Source organism: Mauremys mutica, chromosome 8, assembly GCF_020497125.1.
Source record: "Mauremys mutica isolate MM-2020 ecotype Southern chromosome 8, ASM2049712v1, whole genome shotgun sequence".
Classification (NCBI taxonomy): domain Eukaryota; kingdom Metazoa; phylum Chordata; order Testudines; family Geoemydidae; genus Mauremys; species Mauremys mutica.
The window spans coordinates 74403604-74417301 of NC_059079.1; the positions used below are offsets into that span (position 1 = coordinate 74403604).

The following is a 13698-nucleotide window of genomic DNA, read 5'->3' on the forward strand; positions in this document are numbered from 1 at the left end:
GAAACACACACAACTGTCACACCGAAGCCTGGTCAGTCATGAAACTGGTTTTCAAAGCCTCTCTGATGCACAGTGCACCTAGCTGTGCTCTTCTAATTGCCCTGTTGTCTGGCTGCTCATAATCGAATGCCTGGCAATTTGCCTCAACTTCCCACCCCGCCATAAATGTCTCTCCCTTACTCTAACAGATATTATGGAGCACACAGCAAGCAGCAATAACAATGGGAATGTTGGTTGCGCTGAGGTCTGACCTACTCAGCAAACAGCGCCAACGATCTTTTAAACATCCAAAGGCACATTCTACCACCATTCTGCACTTGCTCAGCCTATAGTTGAACTGCTCCTTACTACTGTACAGGCTTCCTGTGTAAGACTTCATGAGCCATGGCAGCAAGGGGTAGGCTGGGTCCCCAAGGATCACTATTGGCATTTCAACATCCCCAATGGTAATTTTCTGGTCTGGGAAGTAAGTCCTTTCTTGCAGCTGCTCGAACAGCCTCCCGGAGTTCCTAAAGATGCGAGCATTATGCACCTTTCCCGGCCATCCCACGTTGATGTTGGTGAAACGTCCCTTGTGATCCACCAGTGCTTGCAGCACCATTCAGAAGTATTCCTTGTGGTTTATGTACTGGTTGGCAAGGTGCTCCGGTGCCAAGATGGGGATATGTGTTCCGTCCGTCACCCCACCACAGTTAGGGAACCCCATTGCAGCAGAGTCATCGACTATGACCTGCACATTTCCCAGAGTCACTACCTTTGATAACAGAACATCAATGATTGCATTGGCTACTTGGATCACAGCAGCCTCCACAGTAGATTTGCCCATTCCAAATTTATTCCCGACTGACCGGTAGCAGTCAGGCTTTGCAAGCTTTCACAGGGCTATTGCCACTCACTTCTCAACTGTCAGGGCAGCTCTCATCTTGGTATTCATGCACTTCAGGGTGAGGGAAAGCAAATCACAGAGTTCCAGGAAAGTGGTCTTACACATGTGAAAGTTTTGCAGCCACTGTGAATCATCCCATACCTGCAACACTATGCGGTCCCACCAGTCTGTGCTTGTTTGCCTGGCCCAGAATCGGCGTTCCACTGTATCAACCAGCCCAGTGCTGCCATGATGTTCCAGTTGCCATAGACCGTGCTTTCAGGAATGTCTGTGTCCATGTTCTCATTAAAATCCTCCTTGTGCTGGTGTCTTTTAGCCCGGTTCTGCATATACTCAAGGATAATGTGCAAGGTGTTTACAATGCTCACAACAGCAGTGGTGACGGTGAGCTGAGTGGGCTCCATGCTTGCATTGGTATGGCGTCTTCAGGAAAGCAGGAGAGCAGAGTTGCAGTGGAAGCAGTGAATGATGACGGTTAGCACTGTGCAGATTTCTGACAACTTGGAGAAATTTGCTATTGAGACTGAGCTCATTTACGAGAGCAGAGTTGCAGCGGAAGCTGTGGATGATGACGGTTAGCAGTCGTACTGCACTGTCTGCTGACAGCAGCACCCAGGACACAACAGCAGCGGTGATGGTGAGCTGAGCTGAGAGGGTTCCAGGCTTGCCATGGTATGGTGTCTGCATGGGAAAAAGGTGCAAAACAACTTCTCTGACGTTGCTTTCACAGAAGATGGGGAGACTGACGACATGTACCCAAAACCACCTGCGACAATGTTTTTGCCCCATCAGGCACTGGGAGCTTAACCCAGAATTCCAATGGGTGGCAGAGACTGTGGGAACTGTGGGATAGCGACCCACAGTGCACCACTCCGTAAGTTGATGCTAGCCATGGTAGTGAGGATGCACTCCGCCGAATTAATGCACTTAGTGTGGACATACGCAATCGACTGTATAAAATTGATTTCTAAAAATCAACTTCTATAAAATCGACCTAATTTTGCAGTGTAGACATACCCTGACACTCACTGCCATGGAGCTTTTTTTGCTGTGCAGACATACCCCCAGGCTCCCTGCCAGTTCCAGAGGGGTCAGTCCGGCCCTTTCTCCTTCTGGGGATAAGAAGTCCAACACCGTGCACTTCCTATGGATGAGAGCTCAGAACCCAGGGTTCTGTGTGCTGCAGTGCTAAAGGTACTTCTCAAAAGAATGAGAATTTGCTGTTGTGTGCCGTTAGGTGCCGCCCTCCACCCCAGAGCTGGCTGCATTTCAGTGGGGCTGCATGGCTAGTGTGTGCAAAGTGCTTTGGGATGTAAGTTACTGGAAGAATGTAGATGAAGACGAGCAGCTGTTACAGTGAGAGTTGGATGGAGCTCCCGAGGGAGGGGCTCCAAGCGCAGTTAGCATTTCAGAATGTGATCCTACAAGTCCTCTGTGTTCAGAGTTACCAGGGAGTTTAGTGCATGGGGCGCTTCAGCACTGGGCCCTCCACCTAAGCTCACCCCTCTGGGCCGTGAATTTTTCCATCTAAGTATGAACCACTGGACTTCATACAAGGAGGCTCAGGAGTGACCCTCCTACCTCATGCTCTCTCCACTCTCTGGGAGCATGCCAGCTCCACCACAACCAGGGGGCTTCCCCCATCACAGCTGGATCAGGGCTCAACCCTGGCTGAAATTCATCAGGACAAGACTGTAGATTCTAGACTGTAGAAAGAGGAAGTGAACTGGACTGGTGCCATGGAGCCAGGAAACAAAATTACCTTGACCCTCCCTGCATACTGAGCCTAGTGAGTGTGTGTGTGTGTGTGTGTTGGATACACAGATGATGCACTCACAAGACATGCACATGAAAGCTTGTCTCTCTCACCCAGAAATTGGTCCAATAAAAGCTATTACCTCACCCTCCTTGTCTCTCTAATACCCTGGGACTGACATGCCTACACCAACACTGCATAAGACATGCACATAGCAGTTAATGTGACACCACATCTATATAAAGCAAACAACGTGCAGCACCATTCAACTACCTCATGCCCTTGTCCCCCATTTCTCTTTCCACTCTGTTTTGTCAGGTTATGCCCCTACATAGACTGTCAGCTTCTGAGAGCAGGGACCATGTCCTTTTGATTTGTTCACTTGGTGCCTTATTAATAATGCACAGCTGTTTGTATCCTAGAGGCAGCACCTTCCCTCTGAGTTCCTACGGAATGGGTACCTCGGAATGGCTCTAGGGGTGCTGTGCTGCTGGAGGTGCTGCATTCCAGCGTTGTGTCCTGGCTCAACGCGGGGGCTGCACTTGATGACCTCTCCAGGTCCTTTCCAGCCCTGCATTTCTGTGATTGAGGACAGGTCCTGATGGCCTGAGTTGTAAGGATCCTGCAGCAGGAGCGACTTAACCGGTCTGGCTCCAGGCTAACTGCTGCTGCCTCAGTTCCTGGGGCCGATCACTTGGCTGCAGTCAGTGCTGCGGGAGAGGTGCTGGCCTGTCTCCCCAGCCGATGAGGGACTCATGGCCTTGTGCGAAGTCTCTTTCTAGACACAGGTTTCAGAGTGGTAGCCATGTTAGTCTGTATCAGCAAAAAAGAACAGGAGTACTTGTGGCACCTTAGAAACTAACACATTTATTTGAGCATAAGCTTTAGTGGGCTAAAACCCACTTCATCAGATGCATGCAGTTGAAAATACACTGCATGCATCTGATGAAGTGGGTTTTAGACCACAAAAGCTTATGTTCAAATAAATGTGTTAGTCTCTAAGGTGCCACAAGTACTCCTGTTCTTTTTCCAGACACAGTTTTAGTCTCCAGATGTAAAACCTGGGCAGACATTAAACCCAACAGCAGTTCCTCTGCCCACCCAGGGCTTTTCCCGCTTTGCCTCTCTCAGTCCCTCCAGCTCCAGGGGCTACTGCAGGAGCCCCTTTCCCTCCTCCAGCTGAGCTAACCCCCCTTTCTTATAGAACACACCTGACCCCTTCCAGCTGGGGCTGATAAAGTGAACAGGCCCCTGGCCCTTAAAAAGCTGGAGTGTTTGCCTCCGTGTCCTGGCCAGCCGAATGTGCTGTAATATCTTTCTGGTCCTAAACTATCATGTAGGGTTGCTGGTGAACAAGTGCTGTGTCTCACCCCAGAGGTGGCTGCATTTCAGCCAGGGGTAAAGGGACAGTGCAGTATCTGTAAAGCGCGTTGGGATCCTTTAGGATGAAAGTTGCTCCACAAACCCTGACCTCAGCTGCCTGATGCTTTCTGTGTTCCTAGATAACCTGTGGAGTGACCAGAATCTGGAGACAGAGCCCGACCTTCCCCCAGGATGGAGGAAAGTTCACGACTCCTCAGGGACCTACTACTGGCATGTACCCACAGGCACCACGCAGTGGCAACGGCCGTCGTGCACTTCTGGCCTGGGAGGGAGTCTGGTGGCTAGCGGAGACGCTGCATTGCAGGAAACGGTACAGAATGCCAGGAGAAGGTCGGCTTTAGTCTTAGCACTGCCAGTTCCATGTGGGAGGAATGAGATTAGATCAATCACTTCTGGTCACCCTGGGAGGGGAGATGGCCAGGGCTAAGCAGGGCTGTGTCAACAGGGGGGTTTGCACCCACCAGGAACACTCATCTGCACACAAGCTCCATGTGCTCCTTGGTGGCCTTCTCACGAGTCTCTTCTTCTGTCTCTGCTCAGGATCTGCCGGCAGCCGCAGTAAAGCTTGCGTCCGAGGAGAGACCCATCCCCAGTCCAGTGGCATTGTTGCCCAGAAGGTAGGGCTCGCCACACAGCATGCCTGGTTAGGACAAACCCCATGGGAGAGAAGTCACTGGGACCTTGTTGTGTTCGCCTCCCTGAGTTAATCCCTACTGCTAGGGTTTGACTTAGCCCAGCTTTCATCCCAAGTGCTGGGTCCTGCTCCTTCCCTGGGGAGGCAATTCCACAGCCATGGGTGCCTCACGATCAGGAAGCCATTTCCTGACAATCAAACTATATTTTCCTCTTAATTTCATCCCATTCCTCTTAGTTCCATGCTCAGTCCTCCTCTAAGGAACCTCCTTCTCCCCGGGCTGCACGGTGTCAGCTATCTGTCCCCACATAGTCACTGCTGAGCACCTGACATGCAGGGAACCCCTTCCCCATAGCCACTCCTCCAGCCTCCTCAGTGCTCATGGGTCTCCTCTCTAAACTTCCCAGTTTTTCCCTGGCTTTTTGGCCATGTGGCACCCAGGGATGAATTAAACCACCCTGACCTCCTGCCCCAGCCCTGAAGAGCAGGACTTGCCCTCCCTGCTCTGGGAGGCAAAGCCTTTGCATGGACAGCCCCCAAATCCACTGGCTTAACTTGCAGCCATGTGCAGCAAATCTACACATGGAGAAACTCTCTTACTGTCAACATCTGGCTAGGCAGCTAACTAAGGGGAATCAAACTTCATGCTTCAGGGCCCTGGTGAGCAGGTCAGGAAGGAACCCCCCATCTCACCTGAGCAGCATTGCACATTGGGCCAGGTGCCTCCTGGGGTGTCTCTTGTTTATCACTTGCTCAGAAGAATCAAGTACCAGCCACTGCAGGCGGCAGGATGCTGTGCTAGGTGGGTTGGCATGGCTTGATCTGTTAGGGCAAATGCCGCATTCCTGCTTGGCACACCGGAGAATGCATGTGCCCTTCACAATGGTAAATGGGGGCATGTCATACTGTTTGGATCAGGAGCAGCCAACATCTTCCCAGGCCAGACAGTGTCTCAGGAGAGAGATAACTTGCCCTGATCCCAGGGGTGGGACTGGGCACAGAGTTTGGGGGAGGGGGAGAGGAGAGGGTTCACCCTGATCCCAGGGGCAGTGGGACCAAGAGCTTGTGTTGTCTCTGCATTGGATCATGAAGTGGGGCCCGTGTCACGACAGATGAGTGGATTCCGGAGACCAGGGTCGGGGTGCTGCGGGCACATGCTTACACCTCTTCTGGGAGAGTCCTGTTTGTTGGTGCTGCCAATGGGAGAAAAGGGCTGGTTCTCTTTGCTGTGGGATCACATGGACTGATGGGGAAATGGGAAGGAGGGGTCCTGTGACTAACGTCCCAGGCCCCAACTCATGGCTGTTTGGTGGCCTGTGTGGAAGCAGCTGGTGGGCCTGGGTCCAGTTCCTAGTGGGGCAGGGTCTCTATCAAGAAACCTCACCCCAGTGAGCTCCCACCAGGCCCAGTGAGCTCCCACCAGGCCTTCCGGCCCTAGGCAGGGTCAGACACGGTGCCCTCACTGCTCTGGGCAGAGGCAGGGGCCCCCAGCCTGCTGCGGTCCTGCTGCTGCTCCCTGCCATGCCCGGCTCATTGCCATAGCTAATGCCGTGCCTTCCTTTGCAGGACCTTCAAGCCCTGGCATGGGGAGGAGTTCCCTCCTGGCGGCACAGAGCCTGGCTCCAAGGTACTGTCACCGAGGGGTCATTTGGTGCAGGCTCTGGAAGGGAGTTAGTGTGCGGGAGGGGGCTCAGGGCTGGGACAGGGGGTTGAGGTGCAGGAGGGCTCAGGGCTGGGACAGGGGGTTGGGATGATCTAGTGGAGGAGTTTGGGCCCTGGAGGCTGTTGGTGTGGCTGGGCTGCTCCTGTCCAGTGGCCACGGGCAGCCTCCTGAGGTGCATTTCAGTACCCAGCATGCTCTCATGACTCCCTGGCTGGCTGTGAGTGAGCCCTGGGAACAGACAGAGCGTGAGTGAAGCCCTGAATTCTCACCCATGTGCGCTGCTGGCTTCATAGAATCATAGGACTGGAGAGGGACTTTGAGAGGTCATCTAGTCCATTCCCCTGCACCCAGCAGAACCTCCAGAGGCACAGGATGGTGCTGGTAGCTGGGCTAGCTGGGCTCTTGGGCCCAGTTGATTGATGTTCAGAGTCCTGGGAGGCTGGCATGGCGGTGACCCCAGCGGGTTGGCCCAGCAGAAGCTGTTTATACTGTGTCGATTAGCCCTCTGCCCAGACTGGGTCACTATATTGGCCTTGGCTCTGTCAGGCTCAATGAGGCTGAGGGGGGCTGGTGGGGGGATCTGGGCTGTTGTTGAGTGTGACCCCCATGTGTCTCCCCCTTCAGTGCTTTGTTGTGCGCTCCCTGGGCTGGGTGGAGATCCCGGAGGAGGACCTGGCCCCAGGCAAGAGCAGCATCGCGGTGAATAACTGCATCCAGCAGCTCTCGCAGAGCAAGTGTGAGGGTCGGGACTCCGCGAGCAGCTGGGGTGAGGTGAGTCCCTTTTCCGACATGGGGAAGAGACCACTGGGTGCCACGGGTGCCTAGGAGGAGTGTGGATCTGCTCATAAGAGTCAGGACGCTGGCCCCAGAGTCCTGGCTTCCATCAAGCCTGGCTAGTGACTCTCCATGGGGATCTCCTGCCATCTCAGTAGCAGCCACGACTTTGCCCGATTCAGGGTCACTGGGCAGAGGGTGAGAGTCACTTCCCATGTGCCCCCAGCCTGCCCCTCCATCCTGATCCCAGATGCAGGCACTGCCCTCCCCAAACAATGCATCCTGGGGGTGACCTCAGAGCTCCTGGTGGGGGAGAGGGTGTCCCATCCCCACCTGCCTCTGGCCACCCCTCTGGCTTGGGTGGGAGGGGGAGCTGGGCAGCCTGGGGAGGGGAAGGGGAGGCCTGTGCGCTGAGCGCCCCTGCTCTCTCCTTGCAGGGCCAGAACATGGTGATGATTCTGAAGAAGGACACAATGAGCTTGCTGGACCCTCTGGATCATAGCCTGATCCACTGCCAGCCCATCATCAACATCCGTGTCTGGGGGGTGGGCTGCAACAATGGCAGGTGAGTGGCTGAGGGGTTGGGGGGCTGCCGGAGCTCGCTCTGGGGGAGCCCTTGCCACCCTGATGCCCCGGGTCCTGTAATCCAGCCTCCAGGGACATTTCAAACCGCTCTGTGATCCCTTAGGGTCTGGTGCCAGGACGTGGTGTCACCCCAGCAATGGGGCATCGCTGCACATAGCACAACGCAGGGCATTGCAGCCCAGGGCTGGCATGGCTCCCTTGCACTGTACCTGCTGGGACACAGGGCATTGCTTGGTACTGCAGCTGCTTCTCTGCAGTGGGACTTTCCTCCCCTCCCAGCAGGGCCCCTAGGGAAGTGCTGGTGAGGGGTGCGTTGAGGTGCATGTCCCAGCTCGCTGCTGCCACACAGGAATCAGTGCATTAACTACTGTCTCCGTTCCTCTCTCCACACGCTGCCATGCTGGCTGCAGGGACAGGTAATGTAGCTCGGCTTCCATGGGCAGAGCCGATGCCCCACATCCATCCTCCTACTCACCCCACTCTCTTCTCCTTGCAGGGATTTTGCTTTCGTGGCCAGCGACAAGGACACATGCATGCTGAAGTGCCATGTCTTCCACTGTAACGTGCCTGCCAAAGCCATCGCCAAGGCCCTGCATGAGATGTGCTCCAAGGTATGCTCCCGGGGACATGCCACCCAGCATGCCTGGGCCTGGCCCAGCCTGGCTCCGTCAGCTCTGCTGAGCTGTTGGCAGGGAGTCCTGAGGCCACATGCTCCTTCACTCCTTTAGATCAGGCTTCTCCTGGGCTAGGAGCCAGGTTCCCCTCCTGTTGGCCGGTGTCTCAGAACCGGACATGCTCCAGGCCTCTGGCTGTTGGGAGGCCTCCCAGAGCAGCATCCATGCTTGGGAACAGCATGAGGCAGGACCAACAGGAGTCGCTCCCTGATCCAACGGGGACCGTCCAGCCTGGCCCTGGGGAGCGGAGACCATGGCAAGGACACTGATGAGCATTGTGGGTGAAGCACAGGACTGGGAGTCATTAAGGTCTGAATGCCAATTCCTGCTCTGCCACAGACTTGCTGTGTAGCCTCAGACAGGTTATTGCCCCATTGTGTGCCTCAGTTTCCCCTACCTGATTATAGAATCATAGAATATTAGGGTTGGAAGAGACCTCAGGAGGTCATCTAGGCCAATCCCCTGCTCAAAGCAGGACCAACACCAACTAAATCATCCCAGCCAGGGCTTTGTCAAGCTGGGCCTTAAAAACCTCTGAGGATAGAGATTCCACCACCTCCCTAGGTAACCCATTCCAGTGCTTCACCACCCTCCTAGTGAAATAGTGTTTCCTAATATCCAACCTAGACCTCCGCGACTTCAACTTAAGACCATTGCTTCTTGTTCTGTCATCTGCCACCACGAGAACAGCTGAGCTCCATCCTCTTTGGCACCCCCCCTTCAGGTAGTTGAAGGCTGCTATCAAATCCCCCTCACTCTTCCCTTATGCAGACTAAATAACCCCAGTTCCCTCAGCCTCTCCTCGCAAGTCATGTGCCCCAGCCCCCTGATCATTTTCTTTGCCCTCCTCTGGACTCTCTCCAACTTGTTCACATCCCTTCTGCAGTGAGGGGACCAACACTGGACACAATACTCCAGGTGTGGTCTCACCAGTGCTGAACAGGGGAGAATAATCACTTCCCTCGATCTGCTGGCAATGCCCCTACTAATACAGCCCAATATGCTGTTAGCCTTCTTGGCAACAAGGGCACACTGCTGACTCATATTCAGTTTCTCATCCACTGTAATCCCTAGGTCCTTTTCTGCAGAGCTGTTGCTTAGCCAGTTGGTCCCCAGTCTCTAGCGGTGGATGGGATTCTTCCTTCCTAAGTGCAGGACTCTGCACTTGTCCTTGTTGAATCTCATCAGATTTCTTTTGGCCCAATCCTCCAATTTGTCTAGGTCACTCTGGACCCTATCCCTACCTCCAGTGTATCTATCTGTCCCCCCAGCTTAGTGACATTGCGAACTTGCTGAGGGTGCAATTCATCCCATCATCCAGATCATTAATAAAGATGTTGAACAAAACCGTCCTCAGGACTGAACGCTGGGGCACTCTGCTTGATACCAGCTGCCAACTAGACATTGAGCTGTTGATCACTACCCGTTGAGCCCGACAATCTAACCAGCTTTCTATCCATCTTATAGTCCATTCATCCAATCCATACTTTTTTAACTTGCTGGCAAGAATACTCTGGGAGACTGTATCAAAAGCTTTGCTAAAGTCAAGATATATCACATCCACCACTTTCCCCATATCCACAGAGCCAGTTATCTCATCATAGAAGGCAATCAGGTTGGTCAGGCATGACTTGACCTTGGTGAATTCATGTTGACTGTTCCTGATCACCTTCCTCTCCTCCAAGTGCTTCAGAATTGATTCCTTGAGGACCTGCTCCATGATTTTGCCGGGGACTGAAGTGGGGCTGACTGGTCTGTAGTTCTCCGGGTTCTCTTTCTTCCCTATTTTAAATATGGGCACTATATTTGCCTTTTACCAATCGTCTGGGACCTCCCCCAGTTGTCACGAATTTTCAAAGATTATGGCCATTGGCTCTGCAATCACATCAGCCAACTCCCTCAGCACCCTTGGATGCATTAGATTTGGACCCATGGACTTGTGCACGTCCAGCTTTTCTAAATAGTCCTTAACCTGTTCTTTCACCACTTGAGGACTGCTCACCTCCTCCCCATACTGTGTTGCCCAGTGCAGCAGTCTGGGAGCTGACCATTTCTGTGAAGACCGAGGCAAAAGAAGCATTGAGTACTTCAGCTTTTTCCACATCATCTGTCACTATGTTACGCAAGCAGCCAACCAACATCACCAGACAGGCACTGCGGTGGAACCCCCAAGGCAAGCGGAAAAGAGGCCGCCCAAGAAATACCTGGCGACGCGACCTTCAGGATGATAGCAAAAAAATGGGCTATACCTGGAACCAGCTAGAGCGAATGGCCCAGGATAGAAGACTCTGGAGATCTGTGGTTGGCGGCCCATACCCCGGTTGGGGTGACGGGCATGAATGATGATGAATGAATGAATGAAATGTCACTATGTTGCCTCCCCCATTCAGTAGGGGTCCCACACTTTCCCTGACCACCTGCTTGTTGCTAACATACCTGTAGAAACCCTTCTTGTTACCCTTCACACCCCTGCTAGCTGCAACTCCAATTGTGCCTTGGCCTTCCTGATTACACCCCTGCATGCTCTAGCAATATTTTTATACTCCTCCCTAGTCATCTGTCCAAATTTCCACTTCTTGTAAGCTTCCTTTTCGAGTTTAAAGTCATCGAAGATTTCACTGTTAAGCCAAGTCTGCCATATTTGCTATTCTTTCTGCACATCAGGATGGCTAGTTTCTGTGCCCTCAACAAGGCTTCTTTAAAATACAGCCAGCTCTCCTGGATTCCTTTCCCCTTCATAAACAACAAGGAGTCCGGTGGCACCTTAAAGACTAACATTTATTTGGGCATAAGCTTTCGTGGGTAAAAAACCTCACTTCTTCAGATGCATGGAGTGAAAATTACAGTTCCAGGCATTATAGAATGACACATGAAGAGAAGGGAGTTACCTCACAAGTGCAGAACCAGTATTGACAGGGCCAATTCAATCAGGGTGGATGTAGTCCACTCCCAATAATAGATGAGGAGGTATCAATTCCAGGAGAAGCAAAGCTGCTTTTGTAATGAGCCAGCCACTCCCAGTCCCTATTCAATCCCAAATTAATGGTGTTAAATTTGCAAATGAATTTTAGTTCTGCTGTTTCCCCCTCATATTAGCCTCCCAAGGGATCCTACCCATCAGTTCCCTAAGGGAGTCAAAGTCTGCTTTTCTGAAGTCCAGGGACTGTATTTTGCTACTCTCCTTTCTTCCTTTTGTCGGGATCCTGAACTCAACCATCTCATGGTCCCTGCTGCCTAGGTTGCCACCCATTTCTACTTCATCTACCAATTCTTTCCTGTTTGTAAGCAGAAGAGCAAGAGGAGCATGGCCCCTAGTTGGTTCCTCCACCACTTGCTCCAGGAAGTTGTCCCCAACACTCTCCAAAAACATCCTGGATTGTCTGGCACTGCTGTATTGCTCCTCCAGCAGATGTCAGAGTGATTGAAGTCCCCCATGAGAACCAGGGCCTGTGATCTGGAAACTTCAGTTAGTTGTCCGAAGAAAGCCTCGTCTACCTCATCCTTCTGATCTGGTGGTCTGTAGCACACACCCACCATGACATTACCCTTGTTGCTCTCACCTCTAAACTTAACCCAAAGACACTCAACAGGATTTTCTCCAGTTTCATACTGGAGCTCTGAGCAATTGTACCACTCTCTTACATACAGTGCAACTCCTCCACCTTTCCTCCCGTACCTGTCCTTCCTGAACAGTTTATGCCCAGTTTATACCTATCCATGACAGTGCTCCAGTCATGTGAACTGCCCCATCACATTTCTGTTATTCCAATAACATCATAGTTCCTTGATTGTGCCAGGACTTCCAATCCTTCCTGCTTGTTTCCCAGGCTTCTTGCGTTCGTGTACATGCACCTAAGATAACTAGCCGACTGCCCTACTTTCTCAGTATGAATCAGGAGGCTTCCCATCTTGTACCCTCCTCCTTGTGTTTCCTCCTGATATTCTACTTCCCCACTTACCTTTGGGCTTAGGTCACCATCCCCCAGTGAACCTAGTTTAAAGCCCTCCTCACTAGGTTAGCCAGCCTGCCTGCAAAGATGCTCTTCCCTCTCTTCGTTAGGTGGATCCCATCTCTTCCTAGCACTCCTTCTTCCTGGACCAACATCCCACGGTTGAAGAATCCAAAGCCCTCTCTCCGACACCACCTGTGTAACCACGCATTCACCTCCACAATTCGTTGGTCCCTACCTGATGATACAGCTCTCTCCCCCTGAGCTGTACAAGTGCTAATGAGAGTAATAGCTCGTTCCTATATAGCGTGTCTCAAAGGCAAGATGGGGAAACCAAGTCACAGAAAGACTTGCCCAAGGTCACCAGCAGATCTAGGACTAGCACACAGGTCTCCTGAGTCCCAGGCTAGGACTCTAGCCACCAGGCCGGAGACAGCCACACTCATTTTCCCTGGTACTATCCTGCTACCCCAGCAGGGGTGTTTTTGCCTGACCGCCCAGGGCCTGAGCCCCACCAGCCAGGATCTGAGAGCAGAGGCCTGTGGGAAGTCTCTGTGTGATGGTGTTTCTCTGTGCTATGTAGATTATGGCCGAGCGGGCAGTGGTCAGCAACAGCCTCACTCGATCCATCACGCTGCAGCCCATCTCGCAAGACAACTTACCGCTGCAAGGTACTCCAGGGCGCTCCCCCACCCAAACTCCCTCCCAGAGCCCAACCTTTCACCCATCCTGCACCCCAATCCCCTGCCCCAGTGCAGGGCCTGCACCCCAGACCTCCTCCCCCAACCCAAACTCCCTCCCAGAGCCCAACCTTTCACCCATCCTGCACCCCAATCCCCTGCCCCAGTGCAGGGCCTGCACCCCAGACCTCCTCCCCCAACCCAAACTCCCTCCCAGAGCCCAACCTTTCACCCATCCTGCACCCCAATCCCCTGCTCCAGTGCAGGGCCTGCACCCCAGACCTCCTCCCCCAACCCAAACTCCCTCCCAGAGCCATAGGCAGGTGCGGGGGGAGTTTGGGGTTTCACCAAGGATAGAAACCCTCACCTTGTCCCATGGGACAGCTGGGAACTCCCTGCCCATGGGTACAGGGTGCTCCTTTCTAGCCCTGAAAGGGGCTGAGATATCAGCTCTCAAACTGATGCGCCCCTCCCCCGATTTATAGATAGGAGCTTTGGGCTGCATGCCAGAGGGTGGGGGTCGCTCTCTCTCTCTCCAAGGCCTGCCCCGTTGTACCCATGGCAGCCTGTTTTCATAAGCAGGGTGGTGGGGGGAGACCTAGCACAACACAACCTTTCCTTGAAAGAAAGGCCTAAGGTGTGCCCCGGGCTGTGCTCGGAGCCTATGGGGCTGGGCTCAAGGTCTGGGTGCTCCTAGAACAACTTCAAGAGAA

General features: G+C 53.2%; 1 protein-coding gene across 3 annotated transcripts in view; it reads left to right on the forward strand.

Annotated features, from left to right (window-relative positions):
• The window catches only part of APBB3 (amyloid beta precursor protein binding family B member 3), a 32535-nt gene that overhangs the window by 12110 nt on the left and 6727 nt on the right, over positions 1-13698 (forward strand). For 2 of the 3 annotated variants that reach the window (XM_045026273.1, XM_045026275.1), the window contains exons 2-9: positions 4145-4335; positions 4566-4642; positions 6226-6286; positions 6947-7093; positions 7534-7661; positions 8092-8097; positions 8178-8292; positions 12889-12976. In XM_045026273.1, coding sequence (XP_044882208.1) covers positions 4145-4335; positions 4566-4642; positions 6226-6286; positions 6947-7093; positions 7534-7661; positions 8092-8097; positions 8178-8292; positions 12889-12976 — 813 coding nt within the window. The remainder of the gene's footprint in view (positions 1-4144; positions 4336-4565; positions 4643-6225; positions 6287-6946; positions 7094-7533; positions 7662-8091; positions 8098-8177; positions 8293-12888; positions 12977-13698) is intronic. The other variant, XM_045026274.1, reaches the window with a different exon arrangement.